General features: G+C 39.6%; 1 protein-coding gene across 3 annotated transcripts in view; it reads left to right on the top strand.

Moving 5' to 3' along the window:
• Nucleotides 1-16,121, top strand: part of LOC133554450 (metabotropic glutamate receptor 4-like) — a 478,293-nt gene extending 462,172 nt beyond the window's left edge. For all 3 annotated transcript variants that reach the window (XM_061903242.1, XM_061903243.1, XM_061903244.1), the window contains 2 exons: nucleotides 5,292-5,538; nucleotides 15,385-16,121. In XM_061903242.1, coding sequence (XP_061759226.1) covers nucleotides 5,292-5,538; nucleotides 15,385-15,434 — 297 coding nt within the window. In that variant the 3' untranslated portion in view covers nucleotides 15,435-16,121. The remainder of the gene's footprint in view (nucleotides 1-5,291; nucleotides 5,539-15,384) is intronic.
• The last annotated feature ends 1,403 nt before the right edge of the window (nucleotides 16,122-17,524 follow it).

Raw genomic sequence — 17,524 nt, 5'->3', positions numbered from 1 at the left:
ACATGTAACATGTTTTTTTCATAATAAAAACTAAGTCCTAGACAACTAATATTTTATCAAAAACAAAAAAATAAAATGTTGAAATGTCCAGACAGAAGCCAATATTTGCCTTTTTTAAATGATCGGTGATCTGTTGATAAGCTGTCGAGCCAAGCAAAGCTTTATAGCAGATGAGTCCCAGTGATACCATGGCTAAAGATTGTACTCATGTGAAAGATTCCTTCAAAAGGGATTTACACTCAGACACAATTACATTTCTGGATTACTTGTTGCACACATGCAGGAGATGTATGAACTCCAGAGTGGTCCATATTTCGCCTAAACACTGGCTCGAATTTGAAAAGCGTTGTCTATTCAAACCGCTTCTAGAATACTAATCCTCGCTACCATTGAGGACACTGAGTTCATGTCCTCAGTATTTTTTTTAATTGACAAAAATAAGTTGATTCCCGCAAAGAAGCACATTAAAATGTAAAGTATTGGATGCGAAAGCACTTCATATTAAATGTTACCCCAAGCATAGCCCTGGCCACATCGTGCTCTGTCACTGATAAGAATATGCTAACAAATTTCCCACTGAGACTTCCAGCAGCTCTTGTAGCGCCCATGAAAAAAAAACCCTTTGCCAAACAGAAGGTTGTGGGTTTGTTCTCCACTCATAGTTTAAAATATAGTAAGGTTTACAGTTTACGGTTAAATTATGTTAAAATTGTTTCATATGCTAAACTTCAGCATATTAACAAAAAACTGGACTTTTACAAAATCTTAAAAATTGTCAAAGATGTTAGATAATTGAACACCTGATAGATCTACCTTAAAGCAATCTTTTGTTATTCTGGAAATTATTGTAGCTGAGATAGGCTCCAGCGACCCCGAAAGTAATAAGCGGTAGAAATGGATGGATGGATGGATGAAAATTAATTACCCATGATTTCAGCCTTTCAAAGCTTCTCTTGGATCACAAATATTTGACCTCGGTATTTGTCAAATTGTAGTTACGTCCCTTTTCACTACCATGGCGGAAAATAAACATAAGTTTCTTCCAAGTATCATGACTGTAGTATTAGAAGAAAATAAAGGACTAAGCATGCTACACACACACCGAACAGGACAACACAAGCTAAAGTTTAAATGTAAAATATGGGTGATCGATCCAAATGTGAATAAAATCGGTACCTTGTATAGTATCAGTATATAAACAACACTAAAGTGATTACATCAATTATATTCTACTTCTTATCACAAAATAAAAGTTTTGTTTGATTTTCAAACTCTGGGAGTTGCATCCAAAAAGGCTTTGAGGGCAAAACCCAAAGGATATTAATGGGAGCTAATTGTAGTTTTTGCTTTTGTCTTTTTGTCTTAATGGTTAATGAGTTATACTTGTATCGCGCTTTTCTACCTTCAGGGTGCTCAAAGCGCTTTGACACTATTTCCACACTCACTCATTCACACACATTCACACATTGATGGCGGTCGCTGCTATGCAAGGCCCTAACCATGACCCGTCAGGACCAAGGTTGAAGTGTCTTGCTCAAGGACACAACAGACGTGGCTGGGATGACGGAAGCTGGGGATCGAACCAGGAAACCTCAAGTTGTTGGAACGGCCGCTCTATCCCCCAAGCCACACCGTCTAAAATGTAATATTCAAGACCACAAATTTAGTACACAATCTGATTTACAAATGCTAGCAAATTGTTGAATTATTCAGATTAGCTTTATAAAAATGTGTTTAATTTAGTTACTTGCTATAAAATATTTTACCTTCTACAATCTATTGTTAAAGTATCGGATCGGAACTCGAAATCAGCTTGAATCAGAGGCCAAAAAACATTAATGTGATCAGAGGCCAATCATTTTGATTGTGGCATCCCTAGAATATACTACAAACAACTACTGTACAGCAGTTTTATATAACAACGTACAGAATTTACTTTGCAAACTTTTATAGGATCTTCTGTGAGCCGCTTCTCTTTGTCAAATACACCATCAACAGCTTCTCCATATTTTCATGGACAAATGTGAGACATTTATCAATTTTAAAGCTCTTGGCTGGTGTTACCATTGGCTTTATCAAAAACTCCTGCTTCAGTATTGTGTTAATTTTAAAGTGCCACAGTATGCTCGTGCTCCTTCGCCAAGTCGGCCACACACACACACACACACACACACACACACACACACACACACACACACACAGACACACACACACACACACGCACACACGGTCTTGTTTTCTGAGCTTTTTTTTTTTTTTTCAATGGATGTAATCTTCTTCTGGTCACTCTGCTTCACAATTACTTTCTTCAGACCCATTGTTAGACAAACAAAGTTCTGTCTGGCAAGCGATCATTTTGAAAGCCAGCTCGCTACCTGATGTTAGGTAGTGATAATTTTACAGGGTTCACAGTGTCTTATTGCTACACCAACTAGTTGTGTGGAGTTCTCTGAATCTGACTCATTATCCAAATATTTTCAGACAATTTAAAGCAAAAACATACAAACCCCGTCTCCATATGAGTTGGGAAATTGTGTTAGATGTAAATATAAACGGAATACAATGATTTGCTAATACTTTTCAACCCATATTCAATTGAATGCACCACAAAGACAAGATATTTGATGTTCAAACTCATAAACTTTATTTCTTTTTTGCAAATAAAAATTAACTAAGAATTTAATGGCTGCAACATGTGCTAAAGTAGTCGGGAAAGGGCATGTTCACCACTGTGTTACATCACCTTTTCTTTTAACAACACTCATTAAACGTTTGTAGTAACACGTGCTGAATGTGGCTTGGCATTGTCTTGCTGAAATAAGCAGGGGCGTCCATGAAAAAGACATGCTTAGATGGCAGCATATGTTTGTCCAAAACCTGTATGTACCTTTCAGCATTAATGGTGCCTTCAGAGATGTGTAAGTTATGCATGCCTTGGACACTAATGCACCCCCATACCATCACAGATGCTGGCTTTTGAACTTTGTGTTGATAACAGTCTGGATGGTTCGCGTCCCATTTGGTCTGGATGACAAGGTGTCGAATATTTCCAAAAACAATTTGAAATGTGGACTCATCAGACCACATAACACTTTTCCACTTTGTATCAGTCCATCTTAGATGATCTCAGGCCCAGAGAAGCCGGCGGCGTTTCTGGATGTTGTTGATAAATGTCTTTCGCTTTGCATAGTAGATCTTTAACTTGCATTTACAGATGTAGCAACGAACTGTATTTAGTAACAGTGGTTTTCTGAAGTGTTCTTGAGCCCATGTGGTGATATCCTTTAGAGATTGATGTCGGTTTTTGATACAGTGCCGTCTGAGGGATCGAAGGTCACGGTCGGTCAATGTTGGTTTCTGGCCATGGCGCTTACGTGGAGGGATTTTTCCAGATTCTCTGAACCTTTTGATGATATTATGGACCGTAGATGTTGAAATCCCTAAATTTCTTGCAATTGCACTTTGATAAACGTTGTTCTTAAACTGTTTGACTATTTGCTCACGCAGTTGTGGACGAAGGGGTTTACCTCGCCCTATCCTTTGTTGTGAAAGACTGAGCATTTTTTGGGAAGCTGTTTTTATACTCGATAATGGCACCCACCTGTTCCCAATTAGCCTGCGCACCTGTGGGATGTTCCAAATAAGTGTTTGATGAGCATTCATCCACTTTATCAGTATGTATTGTCATCTTTCCCAACTTCTTTGTCACGTGTTGCTGGCATCAAATTCTTAAGTTAATGATTTGAACATCAAATATGTTGTCTTTGTAGCATATTCAACTGAATATGGGTTGAAAATGATTTGCAAATCATTGTATTGTGTTTATATTTACATCTAACATAATTTCCCAACTCATATGGAAACAGGATTTGTAATTTAATCCCAAAAAATGTGTACAGTGTCAACTGAGGTACCACTATAGTAAGTTTTATGTACGTTTAGAAATAAAATACACGAGGAAAGTTTATAATTTGCTGAGTTTCAGTCCATGAAATAGTTTATTCTTTGTGTAAATGGAGCAGACAGACAATGTTAACAACATGCCAGGTAACATGGATGTTGTAATCTTCTAAAGAGATTACAGCACTGCCATTTCATCAGTGAGGAATGTCGATGGAACACCTTGACTCATGACTCCCAGTGTCTCTTCAAGTCTTACCTGGCAGACATTTATTCACTCACACATTTTTGTTTCAGCGCACTCACTCTACCACTACACTTGTATTTATGCATCTGATGCTGTTCTACTGCTAAACAAAACATATTAAAAGTAATGAAACCTGGATTAATACCCCTGCGACAGAATCGATACTTTAGAGTTTTCCTTGTCTAATTATACTTTTTAATAGAGTTATTTAGATTGGGTATGTCAACCAACTGTTGGTTGGTGAGTGTGTATCACAGTCAGGCTATGACAAAGACAGATTACTGTACTCCATATCCTAATGTAAAAACAATGCGCTACCTGTTTGACAATAGATTATACATATGATTATATGATTATGACTACATTTAAAATAACTTGAACATATGAGAGGAGAGAAATTGCACTGGCAACATATGTCATAGTTCTGTTGTACCACATCATTTATAGCTGTTGACATGGTGAGCTAATCCCATGCCAAACTACTCAAAAATGTAATGTCACAAAAATCCTCAGGCAAAGATTCGTTGCAAGGACTTCACCCACCACTGTGCATCCTGTAATTGCAAAAGGCAAATCGGGCCAACCTTTTTACAAATGCTCAATAAAACTGCAGACTATAAAAAGTAACACCGTCCTTGGATATTACTAAACTCTATCAGCTGGAGACGTATTGACTGAAAGTGCATACATGCAGATTAATTCACAAAACAAGGCTAGATAGATGAGGTATATCAATAAATAATACAATTTACCTCCAGCATTTTTTAAACCCTCTGCTGACTAAGTGTTTCCATTGCAGATTAGAGATGGACTGAGCCCATCAGAAATAAAAAAATCCCCTAGTTTTCGGCAAATGGAAGATGTTTTTCCGTGCTCCAATTTTGTTGCCTGTAGCTATGTATTGGCCTCCCAGCTGTGAGTGCAGCTGTCGCTGGCCTTTAGCGAGCAAACAGTCCTCATGCTGTGGTCTAAACCCTCAAGGCAAAAAGACATAAGAAGCCTGCATGCACTAACCCGCATCAGGGCCTCCTCAATGTGTTGTACGTCCTAAAACCCACCAAAAAAAGATTAATGGTTATTTATCTCTGAAGCCATAACCATTGTTTGCCTCCACAAATAATGTTTTGTCTTTTCTATAATGCAGATGTACATCCAGACAACAACCTTGACCATCTCCGTGAGCCTGAGTGCGTCCGTCTCTTTGGGAATGCTTTACATGCCCAAAGTCTACGTGGTTCTCTTTCATCCGGAGCAGAACGTACCAAAGCGCAAGCGCAGCCTGAAGGCTGTGGTGACGGCTGCCACCATGTCCAACAAGTTCAACCCAAAAGGTGGTCTACGGCCCAACGGGGAGGCCAAGTCGGAACTATGTGAAAGTCTGGAAACACAAGGTTGGTCTTGCAAACCCAAATGAAATAAATTAGTTTTCCTTAAATGGCAGATTATACTATTGCGTAATACACATAAATTATAATTTTTTTGCTAATTATTGATGGCTGTTATCTTGTAAATCTGAAGTTTGTACAAACCCCATTTCCATATGAGTTGGGAAATTGTGTTAGATGTAAATATAAATGAAATGCAATGATTTGCAAATCCTTTTCAACCCATATTCAATTGAATGCACTACAAAGACAATATAATTGATGTTCAAACTCATAAACTTTATTTTTTTTTGCAAATAATAATTAACTTAGAATTTCATGGCTGTAACATGTGCTAACGTAGTTGGGAAAGGGCATGTTCACCACTGTGTTACATCACCTTTTCTTTTAACAACACTCAATAAACGTTTGGGAACTGAGGAAACTAATTGTTGAAGCTTTGAAAGTGGAATTATTTCCCATTCTTGTTTGATGTACAGCTTCAGTTGTTCAACAGTCCGGGGTCTCCGCTGTCGTATTTTACGCTTCATGATGCGCCATATATTTTCGATGATGGACAGGTCTGGACTGCAAGCGGGCCAGGAAAGTCCCCGCACTCTTTTTTTACGAAGCCACTCTGTTGTAAAACGTGGTTTGCTGAAATAAGCAGAGGCGTCCATGATAACGTTGCTTGGATGGCAGCATATGTTGCTCCAAAACCTGTATGGACCTTTCAGCATTAATGGTGCCTTCACAGATGTGTAAGTTTCCAATGCCTTAGGCACTAATACACCCCCAAACCATCACAGATGCTGGCTTTTGAACTTTGTGCCTATAACAATACGAATGGTTATTTTCTCTTTGTTCTGGAGGACACCTCGTCTTCTGTTTCCAAATATAATTTGAAATGTCGACCCGTCAGACCACAGAACACCTTTCCACTTTGCATCAGTCCATCTTAGGTGAGCTCGGGCCCAGCCAAGCCGGCGGCGTTTCAGGATATTGTTGATAAATGGGTTTGGCTTTGCATAGTAGAGTTTTAACTTGCACTTACAGATGTTGCGATCAACTGTAGTTACTGACAGTGGTTTTATGAAGTGTTCCTGAGCCCATGTGGTGATATCCTTTACACACTGATGCTGGTTTTTGATGCAGTACCGCCTGAGGGATCAAAAGTCCGTGATATCATCGCTTACGTGCAGTGATTTCTCCAGATTCTCTGAACTTTTTGATGATTTTCCTGACCGTAGATGGTAAAATCCCTAAATTCCTCGAAATAGCTCGTTGAGAAATGTTGTTCTAAAACTGTTCGACAATTTGTTTACAAAGTGGTGACCCTCACCCCATCCCTGTTTGTGAATTACTTAGCATTTCATAGAAGCTGCTTTTATACCCAATCATGGCACCCAACTGTTCCCAATTAGCCTGCACACCTGTGGGATGTTCCATATAAGTGCTTGAAGAGCATTTCTCAACTGTGTTGCTGGCATCAAATTCTAAAGTTAATGATTATTTGCAAAAAAAAAAAAAGTTTATCAGTTTGAACATCGGGCTTCACGGTGGCAGAGGGGTTAGTGCGTCTGCCTCAAAATACGAAGGTCTTGCAGTCCTGGGTTCAATCCCAGGCTCGGGATCTTTCTGTGTGGAGTTTGCATGTTCTCCCCGTGAATGCGTGGGTTCCCTCCTGGTACTACGGCTTCCTCCCACTCCCAAAGACATGCACCTGGGGATAGGTTGATTGGCAACACTAAATGGTCCCTAGTGTGTGAATGTGAGTGTGAATGTTGTCTGTCTATCTGTGTTGGCCCTGCGATGAGGTGGCGACTTGTCCAGGGTGTACCCCGCCTTCTGCCCGATTGTAGCTGAGATAGGCGCTAGCGTCCCCCACGACCCCAAAAAAGGGAATAAGCGGTAGAAAATGGATGGATGGATGGAGTTTGAACATCAAATATGTTGTCTTTGTAGCATATTCAACTGAATATGTGTTGAAAATGATTTGCAAATCATTGTATTTCCTTTATATTTACATCTAACTTAATTTCCCAACTCATATGCAAATGGGGTTTGTATTAAACTACATTGTGTAGTTTAATGCTGACTGAAATAGGCGGACTCCAAACTGATCCACACAAATATTGTAATGTGCAAAAGTCTTTGGTCACAACTATTTTTTTTTTACTGAACTTTTTTTTACAACAAATATGTTGGAATTGATCATTGCGGTGTGAGTCACAATTGCACAAAGATATATGTAGGAAAAGTCTTAATGCTACCCCTGTCAGTTTGTTAACTTCTATGAACAAAATGAACAAACACAACAATTCCTCCTTAGTGGAGATTGGTGCTCTACTATGATCTGCTCTTTTTAACCCACTGGTGGTAATAGAACTATTTGCTAAAAAAAACATGATGGTAGCCTAAGACTTGATGTTATGGTACTGTATAGTTTCCTTTACATTTACTCTTGCTCATTAGGACTTTGTTTTTATCAAGGTACACTGACATACATATTGCTTGCTGTCAACTCAGACCTTCTCTCAAAAGACGTCCATGTGCGACATAAAGATGAACAATTTTTATTCCTATTACAAGATAGAGAAGTAGCTTGATAGAGACAATGTATTAGTCTGTTTTTCGAGGTAAATGGTAAACATTAGTTTATCCATTCTCTACCACTTGTCCCTATCGGTGTCGCAGGGTTCTGGAGCATATCCCAGCTATTTTCGGGCGGTAGGCAGGGTACATTATTATATTATTTCATAATTTTTGTAAACTTTATTGTGAGGTTTAAAAAAATTTAACATTTCAATGTCAATCAATCAATCGGTGTTTATTCATACAGCCCTAAATCACAAGTGCCTCAAAGGGCTGCACATGCCACAACGACATCCAACGAAGTCCACAAAAGGGCAAGGAAAAACTCACAACCCAGTGGTACGTCAATATGGATGACTATGAAAAACCTTGTAGAGGACTGCAGATGTGGGGGAAACCGGATTCTATGGACATCGAGTAGGTCCAACATAATATTGTGAAAGTCCAGTCCATAGTGGATCTAACATAATAGTGAGAGTCCAGTCCATGGTGGGGCCAGCAGGAGTCCATCCCAAGCGGGGACGGGTCAGCAGCGTGGAGATGTTCGATTTCTTGTTTAAATGTTTTTATTTTTAAAAAGGTTACATATCACATGTTAAAATTGTAGTGTTTTGGGAAAAAATCAAACTAATTTTGGTTAATTTTAGTGGACGATTTGAGATACAAGTTTTTTGAGTTACGAACTCGGCCGTGGAGCCAATTAAGCTTGAAAGCTGGGGTACAGTGCTGCTGGTATAATATTATATTTTTCAACATTCCAACCAGTTTAGGTAGGTAGGTAGGTAGGTAAGTCCTTATTGTCATTGCACGAGTACAAAACTTTGTTTTCAGAACAAACCCGTTCAAGATTAGACACACAGTGTACAGGGCTACAGAACAGGAACGCTGATGGGTCGCTACAAGGCGCCCTGTAAAAGATGGGAGAAAGGTCAACGCTGCAGGAGGATAGGTAAAGAAAATTACAATAGTGGGAAAAAACCTCCATAGCAAAGCACATATAGATATTACAAATGTATCTCGAGACTTGCAACAGAGGGGAGGGAGTCGGGACTACGGTGGAAGGCTGCAGCTCTTCAGGCGCTGCCCAGCCATCCGTCACCCCTAAGGGATTCGCATCAAGGGCGTTGGATGGGTGGTGGGGTATGTGTGTGTGGCGTATATTTTTTGTGGATGCATGTGTGTGTGTAAGCCTGCCGCGTGTCTTTGTTCCGAGGCCTTGATGTTGTGCAGTTGCTAGTTCCAAGTCAACAACAACAGGTGTATGTCCATGAGAGACAAAAGGGAGTTTGTTGTGTCTTTGCTGCACTGTCCTTCTGGAGAGTCTCGAAGCCAGGGAAACGATCCAAGTTAGAATTTCTTGTATGCGAGTGAAAATAAAATATTATTTTCTCTCTAAATTGTCTATGACTGGTCCTCAAAATTCATCCTGCGAGGCAGACAGTCCGATGTTATCCAAATCACAAGAGTGTCCCCAGTTCTTCCCGCATCCTCCAATCATTTGTGGCACTTTTGGGGTACTTTGAAAACAGCCAGCAACTTCCAATTTGTCAACAAACAAGAGTAACGCTTCCTCCAATCAGCAGATGTCCTGTTGTCATAATTCCGAATTGGTAGATATCTTCACGCCCTCGACTGAGAGGGTCGCCGGACATGCGGCATTCCTTCTTCTCCCCAGAGTCTGTTGTGTGTCCAGCAACAATCACTCCGTCACGACAAGCAGGTTCCCCAAAACCCAAGATCTTGTCAATTTTAATTGAGGCCTGTTAAAAAGTTGCACTATTTAGGGTCGTAGAGCAGTGCAAAAAGAGGCAACAAGAAAGTTAAGTCAAGACAAGACAAAGAAGCAAGCAGGAGAGATAAGGGAGAGGAAAGGGGAGCGTCCGCCCTTGATGAGTGCCAGTGAGAAAAATCTATTACGGCCCAAACCAAAGAGCACAGTTCAATTGACCACATCATTTAAATTAAGTAAGATCTAATTGTTCTTTGTGGGTTCGCAAATTAGAATTGCATTCATTAATGAACTCTAACATGACCCATGCTCGCCAACCTTAACAAGACTTTTTTTTTGTTTTGTTTTATGTTAACATGCTAAGTAATGAAAATGTAAGATAACATATAACCTCCTTGTTGGAGGTAATAAAATTGCAGGCTGTATTTTCTCTACATTTCACTTGCTCAATAGTCTAAACACTGTATTTTATCTATTGTATGCAAAATGCCAAATTGAATTTGCCGTTCAGTGGGAATGACAGGGTGCTCACACTTGTCTGATTTTGAAAGAGATTAAAGAGACCAGCAGTATTGCCAAAGGGGATTTCTTTCCTACAATTACCGAGATAAAGTGTATGAATAAACGGTCTCCTTGTGAGGAAAGGATTAAACGAAGTCGCCGTGCATGAATACTCCCAAGTCCTGATTTAGACACTGACAAACTTGACTATACACTACATGAAATGAAGGGCTGTCTATGACTAGGGATTTTCAAAGTAGGAACTGATTAGATTTGTACATAGTAGTCTGAAAGCTTTTTTTTTTTTAGCAAGAGCACAGTTAATTGGAATCCCACAAATAAATAGACCTCATTCGCGAATTTTTTTTCACCTCAAAACGGCTAAAACACTCAGACAAATAAACACGGTGGAGATTGTAAACTTTAGTGAGGTCCTCAACTCCAGCAGAGTGCAGAAAAGACGATGACATTTGAATATACAGTGTTCCCTCGCTACAACATACTTCACTTTATGCGGCCTCGCTGTTACACGGATTTATTTGTGTGTGTGTATTTTTTTACAGTGTTACGTGCTTTTTTTTTTACAGCGTACATATGCGCATTCTGTTCTGCGTCCTGATTCGCTAATGGTCTGTAGAGCATTGTCAATCAATCTTTTTCATGCCATGTGTTCCGTACAGTACAGAATGCGCTCAGCTTGTCTAATTTACAAAAAATTTTGACGTGAGCCTGCATATACTGTACAGTACTCCAAACGAAAAAAATATATATTATATTAGAAAAAACAACCTGTAAACAAAAAAAAAACATGCACAGTAAATGAAAAAAAAAGCCTATAAATAAAAAAACATATAGTGTAAACAAAAATAATATATGATGAACGAAAAAAACAAAAACTAAACTTCTACTACATGGATTTCACTTAGTGCAGGTATTATATGGAACATAACCCTAGCGTCAAACGAGGAAACACTGTTTAGGAAACACCACATTTGGCCAGCCAAAGGGTGACTTCACAAATTTAATATACCGTATTTCTTTGAATTGCCACTGGGGCGCTAATTAATTTAAAACCTCTTCTCACTCCTGCGCTTACCAAAGGCATGCGGTAAAAGTAAGCATGGGCTAATTATTTTAAGACCTCTTCTCACTCCGGCACTTACCAAAGGCATGCAGTAAAAATGTTTGTTTGATGTAAGCTTGGATCTTAAATCCTACTGAATAGCTATTAATCTTCTTCCCCTTATGCGATTTCAAATTACCGGTATTGAAATCAGCCTCCTCCATTTTGAAAATGATGACAGGGGAAGTGTCACTCATGACGTCACAAGTTTGACCAGGCGGTAATACTAAGCATGCGCTAATTATTTTGCGAAGCCAGTTTGACCCGGCAGTAATTCAAGGCAGGCGCATACTGTATGCCCTGCGGCAATTCAAGGAAATACGGTATATTCATACTGACCTCTTTCAATTTCACACCATGATTGATGATGAGGCCAACCTGTTGGAATATATCAAAAGCGATTGACTCCACTACCTTATTATATATGACGGTATGGGACTAAACGTCTCATTCATGGTGCCGCTGTGCACGTAAAATCAATGTGTTTGGCCTGTGGGCTTTGGCACATTTTTACATTGCCCCTTTGAGGCAAAATATTTGAACGACCCTAGAAGTCGTAACAAGGTTTTTGTAGGTAAACAAGCAGAAATGATAATTATTACCATTGCCAGAAGAGAGCAGTGAGGGAGGCCTGCTTGAGTGAACTGGTCAAAGCTATATCTTCGGGCTGAAGAGACACGTCCAGGTGTACGGTGTCTCTAATTTCCGGCCAGTCCAATCAGTGTCCATGGCGAGTTTCTACCCATCCGAGATAAGCTGTGTTGGCGAGTCCTCTTTCTTGGAACATCTTCCCAAGACTGGCGCTGTACACATGGCTCTTCAGTTATTCAATTTACCTCCCATAGACGAGTAAATGTCAGATTATTCAACTGCAGGGTTGATAGTCGAGTCAGACTCCTTCAAATCAAATCGAACATACCGGAATGTACCGTGACTAAAACACCTTCAGGTGCGCTCACCCATTGCCGAATTACATATGAACCGGAAAGCCTTTAAATATGGTCTGTGTTTCTTGGTTGTCATGGGTGCTGATTGTTTTCACCTGCCTCTGATTAGTGTTCGGGACTTTCGCCTGTCCCCGAGCACTAATCAGAGAGCTATTTAGTCCTGCCTTTTCCCCTCACTCATTCTGGTGCTTTTGTTTGCTTAACACAACTGCTACGTTGGATGTTTTCTAGTTTCCTGTGTGTGTCTTACGCTAAGTCTCGTCTTAGTATTGTCCTCGTGAGCTATTCCGTTGGCTTTCATTGTGTTAGGCAGGCTTCTTTTGGTTTGTTCCTGTCTTTGTTTTATGATTTATTGGAATAAATAATTTCCTACCTGCACGCTGTCTCCAGAGTTCCTGCTGAATCTTTGAAGAACAATCCGCACATCATCATGCCTCCTCGCCACCGTTGCACTCATCGCGTTTTAACACTACAGATCTTCCCGAAAGGCAGCAAAGTTCATTACAACAAGGCACATATTTCACAAACATTGATAATTTTGCACAAGATATCGACCATGCTCAGCTACCTCTGGGCAAGAACACCCTCAGATACGTCCCTGAAGCCCGGAACAATGCCACTTTACCTGACATGAAGCATGTCTATAGAGGCAATGTCAGCCAAAGAGGAACACCAGGTACCTGCCTAGTGGAGTATGTGGTCTTAGAAACAACGTTTAAGAAATAAGTTTAGACTTTTTATTATGATAACTCAAAGTGATTAGAAAAGCAGCCTTTACTCTCCAGTTGGCATCAACCCACATGTTAACCCACTTCAGTGTAGTTACCGTGTTTGCATCGTGAAGGTCTGGGATGAAAATGTGACTGTAATTATGGTGATGTGAACATGGTATTATCACTCAACCTGCAGTGGAAACATGGGTGCTGCTGTTCTTTATACGGTGAAAGGCATTTTGAACACCGTCCATTTCAAAGCACTTGCTGCGGTTCTCTTAATTCATGGAAGATGAGTGACGCATGACAGGGTCTTTGGAGAAGCACAACAAATTGCCGAAGCGCCATCTAAACTGGGGACGAATGAACGGCCCTTTATACCCACACTTACGTCTGACTCAACCTCAGAGTGCAATCATTCTTTCTCTTCTCACAAAGCATCGCACACACGCTAACTCGCACAATGAACTGAGAAGATAAAACCTGCTTTTTATGTCTGTGTCAGACTGTGTGGAGGGAGGGGAGCCTTGTGAGGGACTTTAGACTCTCAGGTAAATTGAAGGACTTTTCATCATTTATAACCACTTCTCTGCTGATGTTCACCATCACTATTGTGCACACACAGATGCTCGAAACATGCACAAGGCACACAAATAATAACCGCACCTTGGAACAGTTTCTGTGCACGATGCTTCCAAATGTTTATCCAGTAAATTTAAATGCTTGTTGAATAGTAAACATTACACAGGTCCATCTGAGTGCAGGATGAACTGGAGCGCTATGTGTCTTTTGCAATTGTCTATTTTCTATTGATAAGAGGAGAAATGTGTGTTACCAGCAATACAAGAGAAATAAACTGTAAAAGACAGATGGTCTGCCAGCTCCAATTCTTTCAGGACCATCTATTCGTTATCTTGACCTCAGGGCACATTCATATTTAAATAAGTTACATTTATCAGTGCTCCCCCTGGAAAATATGCTTTGGGTGAAGTGGTGACAAACACAGTGCTAGCATCACATTGCCTCCTCAATGACAACTCTCGCCTGAAGCTGGAGCTCAGCTGTTTTCTGATTGGATTCATCCTGTCTGACAAATTATATTCAATCAACTGCATGGACCGAGTGGTGCCGTGATTGCCGCCACCAAGCATGCGCACTGGGGACCGTTTGTTGTGGGACACTTTAAACTGGACTGTATCTGTTTTACTCACAGCTCACATGTGGTAGCATGAAACATTTAAGTCATAAAAGTCCCAAGCATTATTGAAGACACTGTAAATGACATGCAATTTAACACATTGGCTACCCCCATGCACATTCTGCATGTTGTATTGCAGTGGTTCTCAAATGGGGGTACGCGTACACCTGGGGGTACTTGAAGGTATGCCAAGGGGTACGTGAGATTTTTTTTTAATATTCTAAAAATGACAACGATTCAAAAATACTTTACAAATATATTTATTGAATAATACTTCAAGAAAATATGAATGTAAGTTCGTTAACAGTGAAACATACAACAATGCAATATTCAGTGTTGAAAGACAGATTTTTTGTGGACATGTTCCATAAATATTGAAGTAAATGATTTATTTTTTTGTGAAGAAATGTTTAAAATTAAGTTCATGAATCCAGATGGACCTCTATTACAATCCCCAAAGAGGGCACTTTAAGTTGAAGATTACTTCTATGTGTAGAAATCTTTATTTATAATTGAATCACTTGTTTATTTTTCAACAAGTTTTTTGTTATTTTTATATCTTTCTTTTTTCCAAATATTTCAAAAAAGACCACTACAAATGAGCAATATTTTGCACTGTTATACAATTTAATAAATCAGAAACTGATGACATAGTGCCGCATTTTACTTCTTTATCTCTTTTTCTCAACCAAAAATGCTTTGCTCTGATTAGGGGGACTTGAATTAAAAAAAAATGTTCACAGGGGGTACATCACTGAAAAAAGGTTGAGAACCACTGTTGTATTGTATAATGTGTGATCAAAAGTCTCTGCTGGGAAAATGTCATGAAAAGGCAGGTAAGGGTTTTCATGTACAATAATGTGACAATTGTAGTTTCAATGCCTCTTTAGATGTGTGCAGTGGTGGAGATGAGGAAAGCATTTCAATTGGTTGCACCTGCACTCCATTGGACAAAGTCATAAATAGAGCTTCTCATCAATCTCCACATCCACATGTGCGCTCAGTTTCATGCCAGTTTGCCTTGCACCAAGTGAGTATTTTTAACTGTTTTCTTCTTCTCATTACAGCGTTGGCCTCCAAGCAGACGTACATAAGCTACAGCAACCATGCCATCTGAGAAGCAGTTGAGCGTGGGGCCGCCTGAGACGAAATCCCCTGATTCTGGACGATAACGCTGGAGGAGAGATTCCGGATGAGCTACTGCGGCAGAGAGAAAAATCAGGATAGAAAGGATGTCATATTTTTTTAAATAATAAAATGCCGCATTTATCAGAAATGAGTAGAATGCAGGGGATGAATAAAAGAAGACTGGATTCATTTTCCCTTACATTCCGTCTGAAACTTTTAAAAGTTGGGCTGTTTGTTTCCAAATGCAGGTTGGGTACTCCCTATCAGGTGTATAGCCCACATTTAAGTCCTCTCTTGACTAATTTCAACAAGCAAAGGAGGGTGGGGGGGTCTGATTTGGCAGTTAGTCAAGTTGTTAACTGCAGTACTCTTCAATTTGTACATGCCTTACCAGAGTCCATTGAGTATTGCAACAAGAAACATCCACACCTGGATCTGACAACAACAAAACTGTCGTCCATTATGTTTTTTATTTTTTTTAAATTTCCTTTTGGTGTTCCATATTTATCTCAATGACAACATTCGGCAAACCTAGTGTACAGTCCTAAAGCATGCTTGTGGGAGCATCCCTTGTACTGTGTGTTGTGTTGTCCATGGAATGCAACATTTGTCATGGTCTTAGTGGGGACCATGCGCAAATATCTGATATATAAACTCAAAAAGGTGACCAACTCAACACTAGCTGTTATGTTTATGTAACCTGAGGAATTGGAGTTTTACTTAAGCACCCAGACTTTATTGAGCCTTATTCTTATTATTATTATTATTATGCACAAATCAAAATTTGTCAGATCGAAGGCGGTCCATGTTGACATGTTTTTTAAACGTAGTACAGTGGAAGCTCGATTTACAAACGCCTCTATTTACGACCTTTTCGGTTAAAGAACCTTTATATCGCAACAAGTATGCCTCTGTGTGCTAATCGTGTCTTGGCGTAGGAATGCTAGAGTCATTCATTTTATCTTGCGTGCCGCTGGAAGCCTTAGGGCGCTGCCATTTAGATCAGTGGTCCCCAACCTTTTTGTATCCGCGGACCGGTCAACGCTTAATAATTTGTCCCGCGGCCCGGGTGGGGGGGGGGATCCTTTTTTTTTTTTTTTTTTTTCTTTGTCATGGAAAAGGGACGTTTTTGTCATGAAAAAGGAAGGTTTTTGACGTTAGTGTACTAATTGTAAGTGTATATTGTGTATTTTAGTGATGTCATCTAAAGTGATTTAGATGACATCACTTTCTGTACTTAGGGGTTGGGTATCGTTTGAATTCGAACGATTCCAACTCCGATTCTTAGTTTCGATTCCGATTCCTGACAATTCTCGATTCCGATTCTTTCTTAAAAAAAAAGAAAAAAAAAAAAAAAAAAAGGAATGGTCAAAAAAAAGTTTGGGATATTTTAAATGAGCTAGCTAACCTACAGTCTTTCTGAATGAAATAGTCTGACATTCTCCATCACTTTTAATTCTATTAACTTTTTATGAACTTTACTATAAATTCCTCACAGGGCTGTTTTCAACTAGAATATAAATATCAAATCTATGAACTTGAATATAAATATTATAAATCATGAATACATTTTCACAGGGGTACACTTTCATCAAAAGAGCTTTATTTTTGAAAACCTCCTGAAAACACATTTACACATAAGTGTATGATGCTGCAGGAAACCTCATGAAAACCCATTTACACACACAAGTGTATGATGCTGCAGGTACTTAAACATGTTACCGTGCTCCCACTGATGGGCTAACCTGGTGCAGAAAAGCAAATACACAATAAGAAATCACTTGCAAAACCCAGTCCAGATTAGCAGCAGGTACAGTATAAAATCAGAGACAGTTCTTGTTTAGGAAAATTACCATGTTCGCCTTCTCAGGCAGGATGCCTGAGCGCTCTGGACAGATAGTGTCTCCTGTCGAAGATGGGACACGCATTTATTTGTACTCCATGAACTCGGAGGTGCTTCATCATGTTCGACGTGCACGCTCCTAAGCACGAAACAGTCCTGCCGCACGTGTTACATTTCGCCGATATTTCATTTTTATTTAGTAAAATAAAGCCACACTTTCGACCGTCGACGTCCGC

Source organism: Nerophis ophidion, linkage group LG06 (genome assembly GCF_033978795.1).
Source record: "Nerophis ophidion isolate RoL-2023_Sa linkage group LG06, RoL_Noph_v1.0, whole genome shotgun sequence".
NCBI lineage: Eukaryota > Metazoa > Chordata > Actinopteri > Syngnathiformes > Syngnathidae > Nerophis > Nerophis ophidion.
This window is presented reverse-complemented; position numbering and strand designations above follow the sequence as displayed.